The sequence below is a fragment of the Alosa alosa genome, chromosome 7 (assembly GCF_017589495.1).
Source record: "Alosa alosa isolate M-15738 ecotype Scorff River chromosome 7, AALO_Geno_1.1, whole genome shotgun sequence".
Lineage (NCBI taxonomy): Eukaryota > Metazoa > Chordata > Actinopteri > Clupeiformes > Clupeidae > Alosa > Alosa alosa.
Window position 1 is genome coordinate 4169944 of NC_063195.1, and position 27696 is coordinate 4197639.

The 27696-nt window shown below is 41.9% G+C and overlaps 4 protein-coding genes across 13 annotated transcripts in view; 3 read left to right on the forward strand and 1 right to left on the reverse strand.

Annotated features, from left to right (window-relative positions):
- Positions 1 to 27696, forward strand: part of LOC125297247 (NACHT, LRR and PYD domains-containing protein 12-like) — a gene marked incomplete in the record, with an annotated part of 868465 nt that overhangs the window by 651184 nt on the left and 189585 nt on the right.
- Positions 1 to 27696, reverse strand: part of LOC125297245 (NACHT, LRR and PYD domains-containing protein 12-like) — a 666703-nt gene that overhangs the window by 510284 nt on the left and 128723 nt on the right. The gene's annotated exons all lie outside the window — the stretch shown is intronic.
- On the forward strand, positions 7848 to 14698 carry LOC125297394 (butyrophilin subfamily 1 member A1-like). The gene is made up of 6 exons (XM_048247757.1): positions 7848 to 8183; positions 9453 to 9547; positions 11027 to 11092; positions 12301 to 12657; positions 13013 to 13282; positions 13935 to 14698. The coding sequence occupies exons 2-5, from the start codon at positions 9457 to 9459 to the stop codon at positions 13279 to 13281; spliced, it is 783 nt and encodes a 260-aa protein (XP_048103714.1). The 5' UTR covers positions 7848 to 8183; positions 9453 to 9456; the 3' UTR covers position 13282; positions 13935 to 14698.
- Positions 15488 to 27696, forward strand: part of LOC125297380 (butyrophilin subfamily 1 member A1-like) — a 61709-nt gene continuing 49500 nt past the window's right edge. For 2 of the 3 annotated variants that reach the window (XM_048247732.1, XM_048247733.1), the window contains exons 1-4: positions 15488 to 15795; positions 17297 to 17377; positions 18396 to 18761; positions 21333 to 21611. In XM_048247732.1, the coding sequence (XP_048103689.1) occupies positions 15786 to 15795; positions 17297 to 17377; positions 18396 to 18761; positions 21333 to 21611 (736 nt within the window). In that variant the 5' untranslated portion in view covers positions 15488 to 15785. The remainder of the gene's footprint in view (positions 15796 to 17296; positions 17378 to 18395; positions 18762 to 21332; positions 21612 to 27696) is intronic. The other variant, XM_048247734.1, reaches the window with a different exon arrangement.

Genomic DNA, 27696 nt, shown 5'->3' on the forward strand with positions numbered 1-27696 from the left:
ATCACAACTCTAGTTGCACATAGTATGTAGTCCCACTGAGATCAGAAAAACACACATTAAAAACAGAGAGAGAGAGACCAACAACTACTCACACAAAACACACACTTCAACACAATGGTACAGTGTAAGCATATACATACTGTTGGTCTATTGGCGACTCCGGACACTGAAATGTTGTTCAAAATAACCTGAATCCATCTGTTCTACCTGACAACAAAAGTGTTAAGAGTTGGAAATGGAAGATGATTGGCTGGATAGGACTAGAGAAGGTGATTGGATAGTAGCAGAACAGCAGGTTACCAATTGGGAGTGTGTGTGTGTGTGTGTACAATAATATTCAGCAGATTGCAACTCTATTATGTTACATATAGTACCAGTAAAATCAGAAAAACACTTAAAAACAGAGAAAGAAATCAATGACAAAAAACAAAGGACAGTTGCTGAATCGCAAACAGGATGAGAACAGACTGAAATATCAGCCTATATTCAAACACAGAGCACTGCATGATTTACCTTGTAGTTGCCTAATGCTATATGACTTGCCTTGCAGATTGGCCTTACAGTATATGAGAATAGGGTTTCCCAGTATTTGTATTAATGCCCGTGCTACCTGATAAGACACACAAAGTACTGAAAGTTAATGATTTACTGTACCAGTGTATCACAATGCACTTTGGTCCTAATCATTTAGACTTCACTGTGGCTCAAGGAACTCAAAGCAGCAAAGTTGTTCTCTTCAGAAAATGACGTTTACATAAACCTTCTACTGGTGATTCTTTTAAAGATCTATTATTATTATTATGATAGATAGTCACTTAGTGCTGTACAATATATCCAATTGCTCATAACGTCTCATAGGAAATGAAGCGTTGGAGCATTTGAATGGCGTTCTTGCACCTTGGACTCAATGTACCACGTCTCTAATTGTGTCTGAATGTGCAGAAGGTCAAAATGAAATATCCATTGATTATATTAAATATATTTAATTTAATCTATAGATTATATTATACATGTATCTACTGATTTTTGTGTAGCGAATATGACATGTTGCATGTTACAGTTCTGCATTAAACATAGCAACTCCTTGTGATCTTTTACTGGAGTTCAGCTCTAAACTGATTTCCTTTGCTTTCTGCCCCATAGTTGTGTGCACATTTTTTGTGACGTATGTAAATTTGTGTATAGGGAGATAGAATTCTCATATTTTTCGAACTGCTTGTAGCACTGCCACACAAGTTAACACAGGAGTCACTTTACTAAGGCCAGGTTATAAAAATAAATGGGGACGAGTAGCCCATATAAGGGTATTTCCTATCATTTGTTTTCCATCCTGTTCATGCCCCTGTTGCCCTGTATTAAATATCTAATCTGTATGGACATTGTCAGTGTCAGCCTAGTAGCAGAGAACTTGGTAGTCACGCTGGAGTATTGCCGGAAGTTGAGGGTTTACAGATGCTGCGTGATGTCTTGGCGCCTGGCAGCGGTGCTTTGCCGGTGCTATGCCCGAAAATAGTTCCAAATCTAAATTGGTCTAGTAAATCCCTTCGTGTTAATTTGCATTGATATTTGTACTCAATGTGAATGTACAGGTTACGAGAAAAAATTATAAAAAATCTTGAGTTATTTGATTCACTTTTGCAACGACATGCTATCTGATATCGCCGGATTACAGCTACTACGCTAAACTAAAGCTAACCGGGCCGTTTCTAGATTAGGACAATGGCTGGGTCGGCTATAAAACGCTTCTGCTCACTCATCCAACTCTAGGGACTGCGGGGAGTGACCCAATTTCACCTAGGGGTGGCGTATTCCTTTAACATAACATTTCCAAGATAATTTTGATTGCTCATAACCTCATAACATGACCTTCTGAATGCCACTTATCTCTAGTTCCAACTTTCTAGCTTCAGTTAGAAAACTGCATGATGAAATAGTAAAAGTCTTTGGCATAGGCCCCGTCATTGGTCCCGGTCTTGAGATGGCTTGCCAAATCCTTGCCTGGTAAAAGAGTTAACCCTTGGACAGTTAGACAGGGATGGTACCTGAGGCATGAGTGGCAGCCACTGGGGGCCATTTCCGGCCCGCAAGAACCAAATGAGTGGCCCACGCGTGAAGGAATGTGTATTAATAGAGAATCCTCACACTGCATCCATCTGCACACATCAATACACACATGCATGTGTACACACACACACACATAAACACACTCACACACATATAAACACACCCACATGCTCACACACATAAAAATATACACATATGCAGGCAAGCAGGCACACACATACCATTACCCCAAAATACACACTGTGTGCACACTCAGAAGCACACATATACACAAAAAACAAGCACACACTATGCACACACTATTTACACACACAAAAGCTGCAAGAAGACTATATAATGTGCATGAGAATGTGCAGGACTAGGTGGCGGTCATATTTTGTAGTGCTTTGCAGTAAATCTAGTTGACAAAAAGACAACCAACCAACAAGTGTTCACAGCCTTGTAATCTCATTTTAAAAACTCTTTTTAAACTTTCATTCACTGCCTCTTTTTCCCCAAAAGAAATGCCTAATTTAGTTTGTTTCATTCTGGCACATGAAATTATAAAAATCATAGTCACTTTAGCCTATACATTGTTGGTCCTTCATTCCAAAATAGCCTATACCCTACAAATATTGTAGACGAGCACTGACGAGTACAAAATCGATGAGAGGGTGCTCGGTGGTAGTGGGGGAGGGGCATGAGAGTTGTAAACATTCAACATTTAAGAGCGCTAAGTGCTCTCAATCTGTCAGACTTGCCAACTGAAGTTTTAAAGGTGCTCTAAGCGATGCCACACGTTTTTTAGACATTTTATGACAACATCTCAGACACGGAATATATATGGAGAGCGATAAAAAAGGTGACTTTGAAATTGTGGTGTTAAAGGCAGCACAATGAAACATTTGGGTGAACATATATTTTGTGCAGGTGCACCTAAATAAAACAAGTCTGTTTTTGTCAAATGTTTTTGGTCAGAGTTAGATATACAAATGTGCGTTAGTGTTAGGATGATTATTTTTCCATTTTTAAATGTTTGCGGGTGTATGTGTGTTTTATCCTGAATGCTTTGGCCTTCGGTTTTGCATGCTTGACAAAATTTGGCCCTTGGGCCAACTATTTGGGGACCCCTGTCATAGTGTATTCTCTCTTGTGTTTTAAACATGTGAAGTAATCTAACACATAAAAATACACACAAATGTAGAGAAGTTTACGTTATTATTTTATATGAAGATTTAACAAGTGTCAAGTGAATTAAGACTGGAATCTTTATTTGCACAGGGACTTTTCAGATTTTTGGTCCAGCCAGTCCCCTGTATGTGGTTTCTGGTGAGGATCTGATTCTCCCCTGCTCCATAAACCCCAATATCAGTAAGACGAACAGGAATGTCAGAGGCTGACTGAAGAGAAAGCAGAATGCAGAGGTAATACAAGGGCCTCCATTCAAATCAGCAGTACAGTACAACTAGATGTACCGCAGAGCGGTACAAAATATGGCCGCCACCCAGTCCAGCACATTTTTTCCACAAAAATAAGTCACGCTTGTCAAATTGTGTTCATTTCCTACTTTGTTCCTTTTTTGTGTGTTTGTAATTGAGTGTGTGCAGAGTGTGTGGTTGTTTTTGTGTATATGTGTTTTGTGTGTGTTTTTGTGTGTTTTTGTGTGTGTGTGTGTATGTGTGTTTGTGTGCGTGTTTGTGCGTGTCATGTGTGTGCATGTATGTGTGTGTGCATGTGTAGTGTGTGTGTTTACACGTCTTTGTGTGTGTGTGTGTGTGTGTGTGTGTGTTTATGTGTGTGTGTGTGTGTGTGTGTGTGTGTGTGTGCATGTGTGTGTGTCTTTATGTATGTGTAAATAAATAAAGCAAATCAGGGAACCACCTACTCTTTGCGATAAGTGCCATGGGATCTTTAACAACCACTCGGTGAGTTGCACAGTTTTGAAAACGAACGTTAAGGGTTGTTTTAGGACATGTTTGAGTAGCCTACTACAGTATGCCCATTGCCAGCCACCCTGAGAAGTGAAAAGGCGATGAAGTGAAAATTTCGGTGTCCACCACTCTAGTTCATCCAAAACAAACCAGAAAAGGGCCTTAAAGTGCTAAAAAACGGAATTTTCCTTTAAGTATTTTGTGCTCACCTGTATTTTGTAGTGGTGTAGCCTATAGCCTGTTTGTAGTTGAAGCCTAATAGCCCAATGTTTTCTTGTCAAGTGCTTGTGGCATTTTTTTATAATAAAGAGCAGAAAAGAAATACCTGTTATGCCCTCCATAGTAGAACTTTATATAGGCCTATACTTTATATAGGCCTGTACTTTATATAGGCCTTTATACTTTATATAGGCCTTTACTTTATATAGGCCTTTATACTTTATATAGGCCTTTACTTTATATATTTATACTTTATATAGGCCTGTACTTTATATAGGCCTATACTTTATATAGGCCTTTACTTTATATAGGCCCTTTATACTTTATATAGGCCTTTACTTTATATAGGCCTTTATACTTTATATAGCCTTTATACTTTATATAGGCCTATACTTTATATAGGCCTTTATACTTTATATAGGCCTATACTTTATATAGGCCTTTATACTTTATATAGGCCTGCACTTTATATAGGCCTTTATTTTTAGGAACAGATATTAGGTTCTGCCCAAAGTTGAGCAACATAAAAGTAACACGTAACATAAAAAGTTACTTTCCATAGTGGGTGACTAAGTAAAGTAACGGGTTACTTTTTGAAGAAGTAACGAGTAACGAGCAAATCCTACTTCTTAAAAGTAACTTCCCCAACACTGCTTACCAGGTGGTGCTATATATTAGCCTGACCAAGCCCATCTTTCTCCTTTCAGGGAGATACTAGTCTGGAACACCATAGTTCAGTTTCTGTCAAACAAAAAAAAATGTCAGGCCAATCAACAACGAGAGGGGATGATGAAATCAAAACTGACTGTGGTAAATGGTAGAAGTAATGCCTGCAAGACTGCAAACATCAAAAATTGTGGTTGGAAAAATGCAGAAATGTATTTACAGCAAAAGTAGACTCACATACAGTACATTGTTTCCTAACTGTATCATAAGACAAGACCCTTACAATGGTGCCACTTTCATAAGACCAACTTTATCTGTCCCTTTTAGTCTTTTTTCATAGGGTTTTGATCAATTCCTGAGTTGAACCTGACACTTTCAGGGTTTTTAGTCAATGCAAATATTCACTTAATGAAACTGAAACCTATTTGATTTTATTTACCCTCTTCTTACCGCAGAGGGTGAAGCACAGTTGATTGACATTACAATTGTGATGACAAATGCAATTAAAATAGCATCATTATAGACCTGTGAAAACACACAGTGATACCCTAACTTTATCCAAAAAAAGTGTTTGAGACCAACAGTGTCAGCATTTTTTTTTTAAATACTTCAGATATTTACTCATGTAGACAGACAATCTAAGACTATGATTTTTCAGTTCAGGCTGGAAACCTGTAAATCCTTCTCCTGCAATCATAAACTGGCTTATCCACCTGACGCACCCAGATTGTTGGTCTGATTGGTTGAAGGACTATCAAATTGCGTATAGAGAACTGCCCAGTGATTACGCCTCTTGTGCAGTAGAAACTACTTACAGACTCCCCCGACTAATGTTCAATTTTAAAAGATTGAGCTTGGATCTGGAGAAAGCCAGACTACTGGATTGATACTGTTCCTTCACAATTAGTTGAACCTGCACAGTGGTGTCATGTAGGCTAAGGACCCTGTTCATGTTGCACTGCACTTGTCATGACATTTTGAGTCTATTGGAAGGCACAAAGGTACAGTTTAGAACATGCCCTGATAGCACAGCAAACGTTGGCTGCTTTAGCCACTAGCCAGCTAACTTGCATCAGACAGCACCGATTTTTTTCACATTTTTTTCTGACCGACAGTATTCCGTGAACATGATCAGCTGAGCTTTGTGTTAACATTGGCCGGATTTCTCCATTAATAAGAATGATTTTTTTGCATATGAAATGCATCAAGACAGCAAGACAGGCCATCAAATATCAGAAAGGTATCATTATGATTTTTTCAAAAGATATTTGTAAATTTTATTAAGAAAGATAACTTTGGGTAACAAATGACTTACAAATTACATATAAAAAATATTTGTATTATTTAACATTCATCCAGCAATTGCCACTGTTTGCTAATTATATAAATATACATTTTATAGTGGAAAAGGTACAGGGAGCGAAGAATCAGGTAGAAGATTATGTAAGAAAATGGGGTTTTAGATTTTCTGTTGAGAAGGAGATTGGGGAAGAATGTGAGACTTTGGCCCAATCCCATTTTAACTTTTACTAATTCTAATTATTTGTTAATTTGTCTTTAATGTATTTATGTCTGTGCCAAGTAATGTGTACACTGGTGAGCCACGCCACTCCATCCAGCATCACGTCTTGTTTGTATTCACCCCCATTATTTCTTCATTTGTTTGTGTAAAGTGTATTGAGACTGTGTTGCATAGTGATACTGTACTATAAACAATAAATTGATTGATTGATTGATTAATTTAAGTCAGCATAATTTACTGATGCATTTTATCTAAGGATCCAGAAACAGGTGGGAGCAGTTTTTATAGTCCATGCCACTATGGCCAGACACTGCAACAGCTTCATCCCACTGGTGGTGGTTCCTCAACAACCTGGTGCCCACCTCTTTTCTCGAAGGGGCCTGTAAACAAGTCCGCCCCTGCACTAAACTGTGTATATTAATGTGACTTGAAATGGACACTTAGTCACTTTCCTCGTAAGCTCCCTCCACTGCTTTTCTTGCACAACTGTTTGTCTTAATATGTGCAATTGTCTGTTATATTGTTAGCCCAAAATGTTGTGAGGTTTACTTTGCACTTTATGTAAACCACACTCTATGTGTGTACATGTATGCACATATCTATATGTTTACACCAGTCTACACCATATATCGAGAAAAGATTTTAAACTTGTACGGGACAGTCTAACAATAAAAGGTATTGAAAGGAGTGTTGATACTGCTAGGAATACAATGGACAGAGCAGATTTAAAATAATAGGTGTTGGTGTGCAGTGACTGTGTGTTATGAGTAGTTGTGCAGCAAACAGACTTAAATAAATCAATGTATAGCTTTATATTACCTGTAGTTGCATACAGTATATGGCCCAATAGTCAATAGACAAACACACACACACAAACGCATTCACACTTGCACACACACAATCGTAGACATTTACAGTAGAAGCTTGTATCCAAAGCCACAGGCACTCATTGTGGTGTTCGTTTAATCACCACTGAGAGAAAAACAAAAGAGCTGAGGGAGAGTATCCTGATAGATCTCTCTTTGTGCTATTTTGCAGTTTAAATAGCCTAAGTGAATCTACTGTATACAAAGATTCTTCCGTAGATAAATTACGACTGAATAAGGTGGTTGAGAGCAATGGATGGAGGCCCCAGGCCAGTGTTCCCTTATTATTTCAAAATAACTACTGTTATAACAATTTAAAAGAAAATTGCATACAAATATTGTATTTAGGCTATAGGAAGCTGAGTTTATAACAGTCCACTGGCAGGTTGCCAACATATAGCCTACCCCAATATTTATTGGTCTAAAATATTTTTAATTTATTCAGTTATACTTCATTCATCATTTTAATAACATTCCGTGTATTTTCCTAATATTCATGACAAGTTAAATTTGAAGAGATGGTGGTCCAACGGCGGACCACAAGTGGCATGCCACCACTGCACCGGTCCGCTATCTGCAATCTGATTTTGCTGTCTGGGATGACCTGAAGAGCTGGTGCCATCTAGTGGTAGGTAGCCTATTGGTCTTCTCACAGTTGTGTGCTGAAGTTCCTATGCGCTGATATGTTAAAAGCACACGCATAATTACACGCATTTTTATTTTAAAGCAAAATGAGCAATGTATCCAGACCAGTAGTTTTAACCAAAGATTCTAGAGAGCGCTAGAATCTTTGGTTTTAACAGACCAAAAAGACACATCACATACCTCTTGTCGCCTGGTAACGTAAAGATTCTCTGTTCTAGAATCTTTGATTTCGAGTTTGAATCAACTAGTCAGTCAAGTTGAGAGGAATATCAAACGTGCTGCTCTTTCAAGGTAATAAGAACATCATTCCACATTTATCAAATGATTTGTTAGCCAAGTTTAGTTAACGGTGTTTCGTGAAACTAGCTTGTAAAGTTACACATTTATTAACGAACAGCAATGGCCATATAACGGTAGTCGATAATCGCTAACGTTACTCAAAACGAAGTTCATCTAGAAGCTAGCTTCTAGCTAACGTTAACTGTTAGCCATAACGTTACTGTCTGAGTTACAAGGATACAAGGATACAAGGAAGTTTATTGTCACATGCATATAGTTACTGGAAGTAAGAAATGCAGTGAAATTATGTCTGGTGTCAGCCTATTTGTGCATTAATGGGGGTAAAAAGTGCAGTAGAAGGGGTTTAGTAGATTAAGTGGCAAGGGCTGCATAAAAAAAGGTGGGGAGGATTGGGATTGGGTGGGGGCACCAACAAGGAGCACCCAAGAGCAACAGGGGCAAGGAAAACTCCCTTACCAAGGAAGAAACCTTGGGCAGATCCACGGCTCAAGGGGCTAACCCAACTGCCAGGGGTCTTGGTGTGTGTGTTGGGGGATGACAGGGGGAGATGGGATAGTGTGCTGTGTATGTGGGGAGAGGGCCTTGTGCAATATGTGTGTTGGAGAAGCTTCCTCATGAGACAATGTGCTGTGTATTGGGGGGGGGGGGCAGGGACTTAATATTGCAAGCAGAGTACTGTATGTAATGTATGTGAGTGATGACAGTGAAGATGTGTGTGTGGGCGGGAAGGGAGTGGAGCAGTGACTGTGTGTGTGTGTGTGTAGTGTGTGTAGTGTGCGTGTGGGTAGGTGGGGGCAGTGTGCTGTAAGTATGTAGAGGATGTGTGTTGGAGAAGATCCTGAAGACAATGTGCTGTGTATGGGGGGGGCAGTGTGCAGCAAGTATGTAGAGAAGGCTTACTGTAGCAAGCAGTGTGCTGTATGTATGTGAAGTGATGACAGTGATGATGTAAGTGTGTGTGTTGGGGGGGGGCAGAAAGGCTAGGCAATCAAGGACATGGGTAGATGGAGGAGAAATCAAAAATAATAAATAAAAAGTGTGCAAAATTTGTGTGATGAATTATGAGTTATGGATAATTAAATAAAGTTAAACATACGTTTACTTTGTAGACATTTGCTTTCACTTTGACATTAAAGAGAGGATTTTTTGTAAATTATTGTAAAAAAAAAAGGTCAAATTAAATTGATCAAGATTCCATTTAATATAAAAGCTACATGCACTGTTGTTTACTTACTGGTTGTTTCTGACATTATTTGTCAGAGCGATGACAGCAATGGCTCATTTTCTACCCACATCGTTGGCGGCCTTTTTCGTGATTGTGCTGGTCCACTTTTGCAGAGAGTGTCACGCAGCAGGTAAAGTGCCCAGTGAAGTTGGGATGTGAGTTATGAATGGCATGTGTTTACAAATCACTGTTACAGTCACACACAGGTCCACTTTTGCAGAGAGTGTCACGCAGCAGGTAAAGTGCCCAGTGAAGTTGGGATGTGAGTTATGAATGGCATGTGTTTACAAATCCCTGTTACAGTCACACACAGGTCCACTTTTGCAGAGAGTGTCACGCAGCAGGTAAAGTGCCCAGTGAAGTTGGGATGTGAGTTATGAATGGCATGTGTTTACAAATCCCTGTTACAGTCACACACAGGTCCACTTTTGCAGAGAGTGTCACGCAGCAGGTAAAGTGCCCAGTGAAGTTGGGATGTGAGTTATGAATGGCATGTGTTTACAAATCCCTGTTACAGTCACACACAGGTCCACTTTTGCAGAGAGTGTCACGCAGCAGGTAAAGTGCCCAGTGAAGTTGGGATGTGAGTTATGAATGGCATGTGTTTACAAATCCCTGTTACAGTCACACACAGGTCCACTTTTGCAGAGAGAGTGTCACGCAGCAGGTAAAGTGCCCAGTGAAGTTGGGATGTGAGTTATGAATGGCATGTGTTTACAAATCCCTGTTACAGTCACACACAGGTCCACTTTTGCAGAGAGTGTCACGCAGCAGGTAAAGTGCCCAGTGAAGTTGGGATGTGAGTTATGAATGGCATGTGTTTACAAATCCCTGTTACAGTCACACACAGGTCCACTTTTGCAGAGAGTGTCACGCAGCAGGTAAGAAGCCCAAAGTGATAAACAAAGAGGAAATCCCAATTTCAACCCATTGCACCAGATAACTTACATGCTTTGTCACATGCCATGTTGGTGGAATGAGTTGCCCAGTGCTCTCCGTTCCTGTGATAGGGCCGGATTTGTTGGAATGAGACCTCATGGGGGCCGTCATTATCATTTTTCCGCATGGGTATCAGAGTGTTGTTAGATGATATAACTTATGAGCAAACAAGTACACAATAATGTACTGCTGTCATATACTGCTCTTTCTCTCTTGAAATGTCTTACTTCCATGTTAATGTTAGTTTTTTTTATCAGCTTCTTCCTTCATGAGGATGGTTTGTAGTGCTAGGTTTTATCAGTTTATCATATCAGAGAGATATTGCTTATAACACATTGAATATCTTTCTTTCTAATTTTCCCTTCCTACCCAAAATATCCTCTGGGGGGCCGTATGAATCCTGCTGGCGGCCTGATCTGGCCCCCGGGCATTATGTTTGACACCCCTGCTCTAAAGGCATATCTGTTCAACATGCACTTAGTTGTTTGAGCATTTCTTCTTTGTTATGGTTTGTATATTATAGTATTATTATAGATATTGTATGTATTGTATTGTATGTATATTATAGATTATTCGCCCACCCTTACAAAAAAAAACTGTAAACTTAAAGTGTAAATAGGTGCTTTGGGCTCAAATGTCCGTCTCTGTCTCTCTGTCTGATTTTCCCCAGTGGAACTTCGTCTGGCGGGCCAACACCTGGAGGTCGTGGACAGTCAGGATGTGGAGGACAACTCTGGTGAGGATACCCCAGCTCTGGCAGTACAGCAGAACTCTGACACCATTACCACTGTACACCTTTAAGGGTTAATGTGGCAGTATATCAGAACTCTAATGCCCCAGCTCTGAGACCCTTAATGTGGCAGTACAGTATATAATAATAATAATAATAATAATAATAATAATAATAATAATACGTTTTGTTTATTTAGCGCCTTTCTCAGACTCAAGGTCACTTTACAAAGTCAACACAAACAGAGCAAGACAAAAACAAACAGTCAAAACAAAAAAAAGGTATTTGCAATGAGTCAGAACTCAGGTGCCCCAGCTCTGAGACCGTTAAAGTGGCACTACAGTACATCAGAGCTCAGATGTCCCTGCTTAGCCGTCTGTATCTCCCTCTCTGAGCGGCCCGTGGAGGTCTTAACCTCCCTCTCTGGTCAGCCGTAGGCTACTGGTTAGCGCTTCGGACTTGTAACCGGAGGGTTGCCGGTTCGAATCCCGACCAGTAGGAACGGCTGAAGTGCCCTTCACTGCTCCCCGAGCGCCGCTGTTGTAGCAGGCAGCTCACTGCGTCGGGATTAGTGTGTGCTTCACCTCACTGTGTGTTCACTGTGTGCTGAGATTTCCCTCACAGGATTAAAAGAGTATACTGACTAAATTCCTAAATTAAGTACTGGTTGCTAATGGTTGCTAATACGGCGGATTAGGTTTAGACGTGCGCCCAGTGCGCTCGAACATAGCAAACGGAGAGTTCAGTGATGTTCTCGCATGTTTATTTTATCATACAGCAGCAATAACTTTAACTCATAATACATGTAACCAAAACAACAAACCGAATTGCTCACCACAAAGGCTAGGCACATATGCACAAAGGCACAATCGAAAACTGTTTGCTTCCCAAATCAGCAACACCTGTGTCTGGGTTTCCTCTAGGTTAAATGGCCTACCTGGGCTGAGCCACAAAGCACATACAACCCCCCTAGTGGCACCGGGCAAAATTAAATAAAATAATACAAAATGAATATGGCTCATACTATACTTGGTCTTTTACGAGCGGCCCGAGGAGGTCTTAATCTCTCTCCCGTGGAGGAGGCCCAAGGAGGTCTTAATCTCTCTCCCGTGGAGGAGGCCCGAGGAGGTCTTAATCTCTCTCCCTCTCTGGTCTTTTACGAACGGCCCGTAGAGGGCTTAATCTACAGTATCTCCCTCTCTGGTCTTTCCCAGTGAACTTCCGTCTGGTGGGCTCCGAGCAGCCCGTGGAGGTGTTGGTCGGCCATGACGTGGTGCTTCCGTGTTCCGTGCATCCCCGCGTCAGCGCCGTAGACTTCAACGTGGACTGGATGACCCACACCTACAACGAGCCCACCAACAAGGTCCACACCTACAGGAACGGCAGGGACGAGAACCAGAACCAGATCGAGGCCTACCGGCACCGGACCGCGCTGTTCCGGGACGAGCTGCGGAACGGCAACCTGTCCCTGAAGCTCAGCGCCGCACGTGTGATGGACACCAGGTCCTACTTCTGCATCACGCAGTCCGGGAGTAGACATCGCTACGCTGTTATTCCACTTACCGTGCGAGGTACGCACACACACACGCGCGCTCTCACACACACACAAACACAGTCCAGCTGTGGACATCACTACGCTGTTACTCCACTCACTGTCCGAGGTACACATTTGCTCACAAACTATATTCACACAGGCACACGTACTTGCACACGATCAGGCACTCGCACGCACAGACACAAACACACACAAACAATATGACAGCACTTTGCTGTTATTCAACTCATAGTCCAAGGTACACACACACACACACACACAGACACACACACATACTGACAGACAGACAGACAGACAGACAGACAGACAGACAGACACACACGCACACACACACACACTCATGATCCCCCTGTTCTTCGACTCGTCCCCAGCCAAAGGGTCCAAACCCAACATCACCATTGAGGCCTGTGAAGGTGACAGCTGCAAGTTGGTCTGCGAGTCGATTGGCTGGAGCCCCAAGCCTGCTGTTGACTGGCTGGATGAGAAGAGGATCAGGCTGACCACCGACGCGGCCACGTCCAAGTGGGACCCAGTGGGCGGGACCAGCGTGCGCCGGAGCATCGTCGTGGAGACCAACGCGGCCTACATCTGCAGGGTGTCTTACAAAGACCACGTGGAGCAGGCCGAGATTCACATCTGAGGTAGTGACACCACACACACACACACACACACACACACACACACACACACGCAGACACACACACAGAAACACACACGCACACACACACCTTGGTCATTCCACGTCAATTCAACCAGGGCCCACGCACTTAGGTCTCAAAAAATTCTGAAAAACATTACCAGGTGTACCTATGTTATCCAGGAGACACTGTAAAATGACTTTTATGTAAGATCAATACTTTCCAAGATACAGACAGTTTTACAGGGGGAGGGGGGTGTCAATTTTGTTCAGCCTCTTTTTTTTGTCAAAGTTCACAAGCCTATAAATATATCTAGAGGGAGCTCTACAGTACCCAAAAATACCTAAACCTGCATAGTGCCCCTTTAACACACCTTGGTTTCGTTTTTTTTCCCCTGTACCGACGACAGTACTCGGTGACCTTGAGAAACAGATCTGTGTGAAAAGTCTGTGCCAAGGAAGGAACGAGAGGAAAATTATACATTTTAGTTTTTGGCCAAGCTGAAGAGTGGTGTCTGTTATTGTTTGAGAAAATATAAACTGATTCATGCCCCTTGCATTTTTCTACTGCGAGGTCCTCGGAAAATATTATTTCATTTTAATGAGTGAGCTGCTGTTGCTTTATTTATTTGTTTGTTTGTTTGTTTGTTTTGCAGGTGATGGTTTCCATACACATCGGACCATTGCAGACCTCTACATCATGCCGATCTCTTGTAGGTCTGTTTGTTTAGCTCTTCTGGTTCCAGTATTTATTTTAGTTCTGTTTGTTTAGCTCCTCTGGTTCCAGTGTTTATTTTAGTTCTGTTTGTTTAGCTCCTCTGGTTCCAGTGTTTATTTTAGTTCTGTTTGTTTAGCTCCTCTGGTTCCAGTGTTTATTTTAGTTCTGTTTGTTTAGCTCCTCTGGTTCCAGTGTTTATTTTAGTTCTGTTTGTTTAGTTCATGTGGTTCTGATATTTGTTTTAGTTCCCTTTGTTTAGATTCTTCGGTTCCCTCACCTCGAGTGTTGGGTATTCTATTTACTCAGGCGTGTCAGCAAAACACTGGTGAAGTAGTAATGTATTTAAATCAGATGGACGGTATCATAAAGACCTTGAGTAAAAACACTGGTGAAGTAGTAATGTATTTAAATCAGATGGACGGTATCATAAAGACCTTGAGTAAAAACACTGGTGAAGTAGTAATGTATTTAAATCAGATGGACGGTATCATAAAGACCTTGAGTAAAAACACTGGTGAAGTAGTAATGTATTTAAATCAGATGGACGGTATCATAAAGACCTTGAGTAAAAACACTGGTGAAGTAGTAATGTATTTAAATCAGATGGACGGTATCATAAAGACCTTGAGTAAAAACACTGGTGAAGTAGTATTTTGTATTTAAATCAGATGGACTGTATAATAAAGACCTTGAGTAAAGTAATTTTGTCTATGAGGGCGTTATGTGTCTGTGCATGCCAAGGGATGGAATAATCATCATCCGTCAATATCCATGCAATGACCAAGATAAGCAATAGTAGAAAATACACTGAAAATAGCCTGGGCCTCAAAGTACTAATATATGTGATATTTTACAGTGGATTTTTACTATTAATTTAAATACCTGATGTAACTTCACAACAGCGTTCTGAGACAAAAAGCAGTGTTGATAGACATGATAATATTATCTTAAAGCCTCTTAAATATATCTTAAAGCCTCTTTAAGAAACGCTTAGTGGCCTGATCTGAATTAGTCTGTGCCTAGTTTACCATGCAATACACTGTTCACACAACTTTATTGGTTGGTAATGGTTAAACAACCTAATTAGCACAATGCCACAATGTGTAAGTAATTTTACAAATTTAAGCCTACTCTATTACAATAATGTTAGTCTGAAATAAGTGTCTCAAGCAAGTTTATTTACCTCCTTTGGTCCAACAAATATTTTAACGTAGTCTACTATGTCCATGTTCATGAAAACTCGTATAGCTTGCTGGAGGACAGGCTGCAGCTGCTGCCAAACAGCGCAAGCGGGCCCTTCACACTGGCCAAATAAAATCCAAAAATAAATAAAGGCATTATTTTTATTGATATGATTTTTGGCCACAACAGAGTTTTTTTAAGTGAGTAATTGTATAGTTTGTTTTCTTAAACCTCTTGGTTTGGGCCATTATACTCTGGACGCTATGCACGACGCATGTCACTCGCGCTGGTTTCGCTATGAAACCAAAGGTGAAACGGCTATTTCCCTCTTCACGCACCCTTCTCATCTTGTTCAGCCTTGACCAGTTTGCATGCCTGTCTCACTGATGAATACTAGTTAGTTTTAAAAGAGCGAAATGGAAGGCAAGTTTCATTTTTACCGAAGGAAGACAATGTTACCTTACCAAACAGTCTAGAGCGCGAGGTTACAACGATTCGAAATGAAGAACGAGCGTTAAAATCTGCATGGGAGTTTGTAGGGTGCTCTGGGTAATCATTACATTCTTCTACCTGAACAGCGTGACGTCAATTATCATCTAGGGCTCTGATGATGACAGGTAATGTTACCAACTGGAACTACATGTTCTCCGACCAGCTAAGGTTATTTACAGATTTCTCACTGCTAACGGCATCGCTAAAGGGCAACTAGATCAGTTATCGGCTAATAACGTTAGCATTCTAGCCCACTGACGTAACACTCCTTGGCTGTTTATACTGGTAAATAAACATAATCGCAGCCCAAAACGGATATACCTAACCCCCGGTGACTTTCATCATTATTAAAACATTGTGGAAACTACTGGACCGTATATCCAAACAGCAGTCTTGCTTCAGGTAGCTAGCCGATATGCTCCGAGTAGCCCACCATAGCCTACCTGCAGCTATTTGGCATGCAGTACAACCTCTGATTAATGCAGTAGTGCGTGTGCAACCTCTGAATAAGAATCTGGATACTACTTTTAGACCTACTTCCAAGCTCCCATCTCTTAAAAATGTATTGGAAAAAGTTATATGCCAAACGTTAGGCCTACTTAAAATGTTGCAAGCTTATTAGCCACTGCGTAGAATCGCCTTCGCTTCACCTGAATGAGAACAAGTTAGCCTAGTTCCAAGAAACGCTGTGCGGTGGGGGGTGGAATTGATTAGAGAATGATTAGAGATAAGTAAAGGACACCCCTATAGTATTTTATTTTGCATTTGTTTTTATTTTTATTTTAAAACTTCGCCATAGAACATGTGCATGTGTGCTCTGCTTTCTTTTCTTCATTATCTTTTTATGGTGATCATGTAAACAGTATTCAAACAAGCTTTGAACCGGACAAGTCTGTTTTAATTGCAGTATCACTTTATTATTTGTTTCTTCCGTTGTTTACCTCATGCTGCCTTCTGCAGGTGCCCAGTTGACATCATGCACTCGACATTGACTAATGTGTCCTCGTCAGGAGTCAGTGTTTCCCACAGAATTGAATTCTATTTGCGGTGGATTTTAGATTTAAGCACAATTTAGTACAACCAAAGAAATCATTGTGCGGTGGTCAATGTTGATATTGTGGTGGGCCGCCACAAATAAGTCAATGTATGGGAAACACTGGGAGTGCCTGTGGTAAAAATGATCCACAAACAGGCAAAAAGTAATGCACAGGCACCCCGTTTTATTCGCAACGCCGGAGATGGGTTACAAACACAAAAGCATCCTAGGCGAGCAGGAGAGCAACAAGTCTGTCGTAGATAAAGTCTTACCGTTATTTGTAGGACTAAAACTAAAAATTCTTAATGGATTACATACAGTACAATGAAAGAAAAAGAGCTGTCATGATAGAGAAGAAAACACTGTCATCATGACAAGGAAGAGCTGTTACTCCAGGCTTCCTAAGGGCGGTTGACCTGGTCATGTATATGAGAAACCCCAAACAACTCAGACCATCCTTGTAATGTCTGTTTAATGTCAACCTGAGTAGACATTAAACAGGTAAAGTGATGTCTAATTACTGGAAATTTCCCCACAAGCCATTTCTGTTCTATGAATGGTCACTGCAGGGTTGATTGTGTCCTCCTCAGGGTTGAGCCATTTCTGTTTTTCGCCGCTGACCTATCTCTGGATCCTGTTTCTCTGCGGGGGGGTGGCATGTGCACCCACAGGTAGGCTGCATTCACTCTTAATGGCAAGATGTTTGGGCCATCAGTGTATGTGTGAGAGAGACAGAGTGAGTAAAGGCCCATTTACACCAATAACAATAACGATGAAGATAACAATAACCATAACGATAAAAGCGTTCACACTGAACAACGATAAACAAAGTCTCTCCTTGTGTTAAGGAATGTGACGGTTAAAATTTGATGGGTTCTGATTGGCTATTAGCTTTTTATCATTCTAAAAATCACTCTGAAAGTGATACCCAACGATATCGTTCTTCATGTCGTTATCGTTACAGTTTATGTGTGAACTTCGTCATTCATAATAACAAGAACAATGTTTATTTATAGTTATCGTTATTGTTCTTGGTGTGAATGGGCCTTAAGGGATAAAATATAGAATGCGGTCATTATCGGGAAAATAAGTCCCGACAGGGTGAACCGTACCCCGATGCGCAGCAGAGAGGTCCTGCTTCACCCTGAAGGGACTGTATATATACTCTATACAGCGTTCTATACATTATGCCACTTATTATCTGGCTACTCTATACAGCGTTCTATACATTATGCCACTTATTATCTGGCTACTTGCCAACACAAGAAAAAGAAACTTCACAATATGTCTCTGCGTTTCTTTGTTCCCATTTTGTTGTGGCTTTTGCTGAGAAACAAATAGTTTGCTACACATGCTGAACTTGAAACTCAAACATGTCTGTAGAACATAGCTGATCAACCGTCTGCTTTCACACTCTGTGTTTTTGAATGAAGCTCCATTGCAAGAAGTAACCAAACTACCTGCGGAGTGATATGAAAGATGTAAATCAGAAGCACAAAACTAGTTGCCATTGACAGCAGTCATTATATGTTTTCAGTGGTAATTACATGAATATAAGTGACCGGTAGAACGTTGGGAAATCCCATTCAAGTCAATGGAGTGTTCTACTAGTATTGTGTGCCAGAAAATAAGATACTGGGATAATGATTTCTGATCTGAATGTGTGTGTTGTGTGTCATGGTGTTTCAGGTAATTTCAAGCTAGTCGGCCCTGGCGGCCCCCTGGTGGCCGTAGCAGGACAAGACCTGGTCCTGCCCTGCTCCCTCTCGGGCCGCGATGCCGTCGACGACGCGGAGCAGCTGTCCGTGGTGTGGTACCGACTCAAAGGCTCCACCCAGACGCACATCCACTCGCACGGCGACGGCAAGGATCAGAACGAGGACCAGGATCCGGCGTACCGTGGACGCACGGCCCTGCTCCTTGACGAGGTCGCCGCGGGGAACGTGTCGCTGAGGCTCAGTGCCGTCAGGCTGTCGGACGCCGGACGGTACCAGTGCACCGCTGACGCCGGAGACGGGAACCATGACAACGTTGACGTGGAGGTCCAAGTCGAAGGTGAGATGCTGTAGCAGTGCTTGATTATCTAAGTTAGATGTAGGGCCTGAGTTTGGCACCGATATAGCGGGATGCTACGTCAAGGCCTCTCCGGTGAAGGGGAAATTCAATAAACCAATCATATGCAACCAGTGTTAAATTCTGATATATCTATCTATCTCTTATTAATTAACTTGGCCTGACTCTTCCCACTTTGTGCGTCTGACTTCGCTCTGGCCACAGTGCACATGCACTGTCGGCAAAATACGCATAATACCCGTGGTGTTAAAGGTACAGTGCTTGATTATCTCAGTCTCAAAGGTATAGTGCTTGATCATCCCGATCTTGAATCTTATCTAACTAAAACTATGTGGTACTTGGTTTAAGATGTGAGTTCGGTTTGATCATAATGTAAATCTTAAAGGTGTACTGCTTGATTATTTTAGTGTGTGACAAAGCACTCTTAAAGGCTCAGTACTTAATTCTAAATCCAAAAATTGTACCACACAGCCATCTAGTTGTCTTTTCTGGGGGAAAAACAAAAAAACTAAACAACAAAAAAACCTCACACAGCCCTGACATTGTTCCATACCATTCCAAACACATCAGATCTGATACCGTGCCAAAACACATCAGATCTGGCACTGTTCCATACCGTGCCAAAACACATCAGATCTGGCATTGTTCCATACCATTCCAAACACATCAGATCTGATACCATTAAAAACACATCAGATCTGGCATTGTTCCATACCATTCCAAACACATCAGATCTGATACCGTGCCAAAACACATCAGATCTGGCACTGTTCCATACCATTCCAAACACATCAGATCTGATACCGTGCCAAAACACATCAGATCTGGCATTGTTCCATACCATTCCAAACACATCAGATCTGATACCGTGCCAAAACACATCAGATCTGGCACTGTTCCATACCGTGCCAAAACACATCAGATCTGGCATTGTTCCATACCATTCCAAACACATCAGATCTGATACCGTGCCAAAACACATCAGATCTGGCATTGTTCCATACCATTCCAAACACATCAGATCTGATACCGTGCCAAAACACATCAGATCTGGCATTGTTCCATACCATTCCAAACACATCAGATCTGATACCGTGCCAAAACACATCAGATCTGGCATTGTTCCATACCATTCCAAACACATCAGATCTGATACCGTGCCAAAACACATCAGATCTGGCACTGTTCCATACCGTGCCAAAACACATCAGATCTGGCACTGTTCCATACCGTGCCAAAACACATCAGATCTGGCACTGTTCCATACCGTGCCAAAACACATCAGATCTGGCACTGTTCCATACCGTGCCAAAACACATCAGATCTGGCATTGTTCCATACCATTCCAAACACATCAGATCTGATACCGTGCCAAAACACATCAGATCTGGCATTGTTCCATACCATTCCAAACACATCAGATCTGATACCGTGCCAAAACACATCAGATCTGGCACAGTTCCATACCGTGCCAAAACACATCAGATCTGGCACTGTTCCATACCGTGCCAAAACACATCAGATCTGGCACAGTTCCATACCGTGCCAAACACATCAGATCAGAGACTCCGTTCTCTATATTGTAAGTCATTGTGGTGTGAGTTTGAAGCCTTTATTGTACTGTATTGGTAAAAGAACTACATTGGGTTGCTCTCCAGCCTTTATTGTGTGGTAAAGGAACTACATTGGGTTGCTCTCCAGCCTTTATTGTGTGGTAAAAGAACTACATTGGGTTGCTCTCCAGCCTTTATTGTGTGGTAAAAGAACTACATTGGGTTGCTCTCCAGCCTTTATTGTGTGGTAAAGAACTACATTGGGTTGCTCTCCAGCCTTTATTGTGTGGTAAAAGAACTACATTGGGTTGCTCTCCAGCCTTTATTGTGTGGTAAAAGAACTACATTGGGTTGCTCTCCAACGTTTTTTTCCTCCCGAGAGTTACTTTGACAAAATGAACACGGCCGAGAGCTGCTAATGTTTTATTGGCTGTCAGTGGTAGCACGTATTCATATAGCTGGTCTCCAACCAAAACAGTTGAATAAGCTTCACGTTTTAAAGCTCCTTTCAATTTCTTTACTCCTTCTTTGTTTGTAGACAGTGCATTTGATTTGATAGGAATGTTAACCAGTTTACCAAGTGCTGTGTTATCAGATTAATGAACATTTTCCTTGAACAGTAATGGCTTCATGCGCCTATTGATGTTAGACTGACTTACCATGAGGAGACCCTTGCTCTAATGTCATGTCCATAGATATTAGAAAGCTAAATATTGCTTTGTATCGCATTGTCCGTCGAGTTCTATTAGGTGGCATACGTCAACACAGCGCCATATTGATAGGGGCAAACACATTACTGTCTCTTGGCAACGCTTGCTGGCAATCAGACACCTGTCTGATTTCCAATCAGAGACTCCCGTTTCTCCATTAGCCTCCAGTGATTTGCCGCTCGATTGCTGCCCACACCAAGATGGCGGCGCTATTGACGTACGTTCTGGAGCCCAAAGCGGTATCTAGCTTTCTAATGTCTATGGGTCATGCCCTCCTCTGCCTTCTCCAGCTATAGGTACGACGCCAGCGATTTTCACAGACAGACGTGGAAAAACACAGTTGAGCCTACGCTGTGTCTCCAGTGGGTGGAGTCCAGCGCCTGCTGTTGATTGGCTGGACGCTAAGGGGCGGAGCCTGCCCGCAGAGCCCACAGAGACGTGGCTGGAGCCGGAGGGCTTTAGGGTGGAACGACGCCTCCTGGTGGATAAGAAGTGGAATGACAGCAGCAGCTACCACTGTAAAGTCAGCCATATGGGACTGGTCAAAGAGACGCAGAAGAATGTCACAGGTAAGGGCTCACCGTAAAGGTCAAAGGTCACAGGTAAGGTCTCACCGTAAAGGTCAAAGAGACACAAAATAACGCCACAGGTAAGGTCTCACCGTAAAGGTCAAAGAGACACAAAATAACGCCACAGGTAAGGGCTCACCTTAAAGGTCAAAGAGACACAAAATAACGCCACAGGTAAGGGCTCACCGTAAAGGTCAAAGAGACACAAAATAACGCCACAGGTAAGTATTATAGTATAGTATATATACTCTTTTGATCCCGAATTAGTGAAACACACACAGCACACAGTGAACACACAGTGAGGTGAAGCACACACTAATCCCGGCGCAGTGAGCTGCCTGCAACAACAGCGGCGCTCAGGGAGCAGTGAGGGGTTACAGTGGGTCCCAGTTAAAAATTGACACTTCATTCACGATCAAGGTGATTCACGCAGCTGGGTGAAATGTAAGTACAACTGCAGCCGCTTGGGGGCAGCATAGTCCGCTGTGGCGTTCCACGGTCGAACCAGACTGCGCATTCGACAGCCAGGGCTGTGATTGGCCGAGTTTTCAGTGCGTTTCTCTGTGTTTTTAGCAGCCCCTGCAACATGCTAGTCCACTGTAGCCTAAGCTTTGTACATAATGTTAAACATAGTTTTGGATTCAGTGGCAAGATTTCTTGATTGTACAGTGCCTGTCTCTCAATAGGCTAATGTTTTAAAATGAGAGCTTCGTCAGCTGGCAGTAGGCTACTTTGTCGGTAGTCATGAGAAGTTCGCTTGCTAAAAGAACATAAATATGCTGCCCAGAAACCTTGTGAATAGTTCTGATTGTTTTTACTACACTAACGAGGTTGAAATATAGTCTTTGCCTACAGCATCTCCTTAACAGTAATGTTAACAAAATGACAGCATTCATATGACAAAAAAAAAACGAATTCGGTCACTCAAGACTGTGCCACAGCAACCAGTGTAGGCTAGTCCTACCCAATAGGCCTACTCAAAGCAGATAGCGTTGTCTGACGGTTGAGTGGGTTAATGCACGTATTTCAGGTAGGCCTTTCAAACTCGATTCCTTTTAAGGATCCGGGTTATTCTGAGTCACTCACTAAACTGATCCGGGTTGAACGGGTTGAACGAGTCACTTGAGTCAGTATTGCTAAATCGCAAAGAAATTCAGTCCTACGTTCAAGCAGTGCAGTGGGGTGCCTTCTCATGTTGGATGTGGATCATCCATGATTTGAAACCAGGTTTTTGCAGTACTTGCATTTAGCCTTTTAGAGTTTTGCTCTCCTGGTCAAAGTGCATCCACACATTGTTCATCTTTTTGGTGCTCATGTTCAGAAACTTTGATCTTATTGACAGAGAGGGTAGCCTATATTATACTAATTAATTATTTGTTGTTGTTAACAATAGAAAAGTTTGCCTAGGTCTAATGCTACTCTGCTACAATGTTTATTACCACTACTATATACTAATAGTAGGCTACTAGGAATCTATTCTAATAAGTATTATAGGCTGCTAATACTAGGCAACTAATATTACTATTAATCATAGCTATACTGTTAGGTAGCCTAATATAATATAATATAATATAATATAATATAATATAATATAAAATAGCCTTATATAATAGCATCAAAACCTCCACCCACTCACGGGAAAGAAAGCAGTTTGAGCCAGACTATTTATTGTCTTAACCTAGCCTATAAGCAATTGACTTTCAATGTAGACATAGAAACAGGAACGTAGAAATGGCCTGCAGTGAATAAATTATTATTATTGTTGTTATTATTATTATTATTATTATTACTACTACTACTATTCTCATTAGGCCTATTGTAAGGATCCTAATTACCAGGCTGATGATAATCTTTTCAGTCATATATTGACTCTTGATCAACTACTAAGTGTGGGCCTATTGTGGGCCTACTGTCACATGTCCACAGGAGCAGTTAACTATAGGGACAGGAAATGTAATCAAATGTATACCTTGTCATGTCTTGATTGATTCACTCTCACTACAACAATGGTCTCAAGTCTCATCAAAGTACTCTCAAATCAGATGACCTCCAACCATGTGATCCCAAATCAATGTAACCAACCACAAACTAGGTAGCCTACCGTATTTAAGTGAGGTTCACAGAGCATTCTAGGAGCCATTCTGTAGTCAGAATCTCCCGCACCACTAAGGTGTGTAGTCATCATCCTCTGAGCTGGTATGTTCATTCTCTGATTGCTTCATATGGTTTCCTAAATGTTCCTTTAACCTGTTTTCGTGACTTTCACATTATTCATTTAGATGTACCTTCTATAATGTATTGGATGAATAGCTTGTGTCTGACAAATAAATTGTTATGCTTTGACCCGCATAGTTTTCTAGAGTTTCTTTAGATATCCCTCAAGTTGAAGATGGGCCAGGAGGAACGGCTAGGATTAGTCTCCAGGGCCGTGGGGGCTAAATCAGTGAAAGTGTAGGCATGCTACCAGGAGAACTGGCCATCGTATTGTACTGTGGTGTGTCACTGATTTTATTAGTAGTCTGGAATTAGACAGCTAACCTTAGCACACCCTGAACCCTCTGTAGCTTCGGTAAGGTGTTCTGTCCAGATGAGCATAGTGGTCCAGGCCAGCACTATAGCCTCTGACCGACTTTCACACTAGGATCATTACTCAAGTGAAGGCGCCTCCCGAATTAATCGGCCGAGGAGGGCCTCGCACACTATTCTTGGGGAAGATGCGTCTAATTAAATAGCTAGAAGGCATTCTTGTAACAGCATTGTGGGTAGGCAAACATCGGCCTACTATGGATAGTAATATTACGTTGACCGAAACTTCTCCATATCTAGCGGGGTCAGAATCCATTAGGTTAACAGGGGTTCTATAATCAATTGTTATTTCCAACAGCGCGCGGACAGCTTCACGATTTCCTTCGACCACTCCCAGTTCCCTCATTGGTCCTGACGAGTGACGTCTTACACTATTATTATTATTATCACCTTGACACAAGTAGAAACTAGGCTACTTGCTCTTCTACAGATCCACTCATGACAATGTAGCCGGCTGATTCGACTGACTCGCACTACAACATAATGTAACCGGTCCGCCCGTGGCTGATCCAAATGACCCAGGTAGGCTAGCCTACTCAAGCAACTCCATACAGAGCTTGCAATGTTTCGGACTGTCTTCGCGACCTAATTGCATTTTAAAGTAGGCTATGCGTGCAGAATATATGTTATTTCAGAAGTGAAAGCATGGCTTTTGTTGTGGATTTTCTTTTAACCTTTGACGAGTATGCTATCGCCTCCTCTAAAGATCCACTCATGACAACGTAGCCGGCTGATTCGGGCTGACTCGCGACTCATAACAACAACGTAACCCGGCCCGCCCTGGCTGATCCGGACTGACCCAGGTAGGGTAGCCTACTCTCCATACAGAGCTTGCAATGTTTCGGACTGTCTTTGCGACCTAATTGCATTTTATAGTAGGCTATGCGTGCAGAACATATGTTATTTCAGAAGTGAAAGCATGGCTTTTGTTGTGGATTTGTTTTTCACCTTGAGGAGGAGTTACTCACTGCTCATCCACTCATGACAACGTAGCCGGCTGATTCGGCTGACTCGCACTCATAACAACGTAACTGGCCCGCCCGGCTGATTCGACTGACCCGGGTAGATAAGCATCTCCATGAGTGTGCAGTTCGGACTGTCTGCACGACCTAATTGCATTTTAATATGCTACATCTATACACCAAATCTAATTATGTCTAGGCTACATGCAGAACATTGAATGTTATTTCAGAAGTGAAAGAATGGCTTTTGTTGTGGAATTGCTTTTCACCTCGAGGAGACTCCCATGGTCTGTGAGTCTGCAATGTTTCCGGCTCTGCGGGAAGTTAACCAGTTATCTCGGACTGCCTGCTCACTCAGTCGCTTGAGTTGATTTGTGGAGTTGTGGTTGCCTACGAAATTGTTAAATTTTTGGCAGCTACGATAGCTAGGGCTAGGAGGCTAGCTAATGTTGCAAGAGGTTTGTGTGTGGCACTGTTTATCGTTTTAGATTGAATTGTAGTAGGACTCAACTGATCCGAGTTAATGATACTAGAGTCGCGCGACTCATGGGTTAATTTAAAGACACGGGTGAAAGATCCGAGTGAGTCACGACTCAAACACCTTTAATTTCAGGTCGGCAACTTTCAGGCAGTTCTGAGTTCGAATCTAGGCAGGAGCAGAGCCATATAAAGGCCTAGGCCTATTGTTATCATTTTTTGCAAGGTGTTGCTCCTGGCAATACTTGTTTATAAGACGTTTGGTGACTAATTGATAGCTGTTTTTGGGACACGTTAAACGTTCTTCATAATGAGCGTATCCGGGGAGTAAAACGACTGTTACGCGCTGTTACAACTGTAGGCTACAATGATTGCAATACAAAAATATGCGCGTGTTAGTTTAGTTAGTTTTGTGATGTTTCGCACTTTTGCCTCATGTGTTCAGGTTTGAGGGCTTTTTTGGCAAGATTGACCTTGGTTAGACTCTGCATATGTTATTTCTCCGTATGGAAAATAAAGTCGATTTTCGACACACGTCTGTTATTAGTAACAAGTGTTGCTTGTTAAAACATGTGACTAGTGAAACTCAAATGATTTTAGAAATATTTAGCCAAAGCCAAAAAGTGTTAGAGAGAAGGAGAGACGCCGGTGCAGCTCAGATGTCTTCTTAATTTTCTTTATTCTTTAGTAAAAGGTGCAGAACATTATTAAACTTTGACTAACGTTTCGATGTTCGTTAGTCAAAAACATCGACACATCGAAACGTTTAATACTGTTCTGCACCTTTTACTAAAGAATAAAGAAAATTAAGAAGACATCTGAGCTGCACGTCTCTCCTCTAAAACAGGGGTGTCAAACATACGGCCATGTACGGCCCGCACAATGATTTTGAACGGCCCGCACGTCAGTCCCTCAACAAAGAGAGAAAACTTCCCTTGTGTGTGTGTAATGTGTATCACACCAAATTGGCTCACCATACCTTCCCAACTATGCACAGTATCCCATTAGCTGCATGCCATCAGGCTAATTACAGAAAGGATTTTTATATCAATTGCGTGCTTGTCAGAACGCGATTACAGCTGTTTAAACGACGCACGCTAGAACAAAACTAAAGGTAACTTTAGCTATAGGGCTGTATCAATTTGTCCAAATGAATAGGTCATCGTAGACGTTGTTGTTGTATTATTGCATGTGGATATTGTTATGCTATTGTTATGCACGGACCTAAAACCGGGAAACGGACAAATATTGTACACGCGTGAATTTGTTTTTGCTGGGTGGGGGTGGGTGTATGTACCATAGCTCTCTCTCTCTCTCTCTCTCTTTCTCACACAAACTCACTCACTCACTCACTCACTCACTCACACACACACACACACACACACACAGTACCTTTCTTAGCCACAGTTAATTTTAGTGGTGATATGTGTTATGGACATTGTTATGCACATTATTGACTGCAGTTTATTCTCATCAATGTCAGTCCATGAATGCATATTGATCAGTTGTTAACTGTTACAATGTTACTGTTGTAGGCTGTTTGTTTTTTATTTCAGCCACACTGTTTTAAAGTGGGTAGGACCATTACACACCAATTTTGAATAAGCCATACTGCAATACAGCACCATGCACATGCTCGCCGACAGTAACAGTGGCCCTCAGTAACCTATAAATTCAATGATGTGGCGCTCTATGAAAATGAGTTTGACACCCCTGCTCTAAAATATCTGTCCTGGCCTGGTTGCAACGGATTGTGGCCAAACGACAGAAGCGCGGAGAACCCTCCTTTGTCTACCAAAAAGTGTTACTTTGTGCCCCGCGCTCCCCCACTGCTTCTGAAAGAAGGGGGTGGGGGAGGGGGCTTAATGTCCCAAAACGGCAACAAGGCATAATGGTAGGCTAAAGGAAGTGGGGGGAGGGTATGGGATGACCAGAGCCGTCTTCGCTGTACTATTCAGAAAGCATCTTCTATTGTCTTTCCAGGCGCACACAGCTCGTTATAGCCTATCGATTGCCTTAACAGATAGGCTCTGCTCTTGGGTTTGGCCTCACAGCGAACT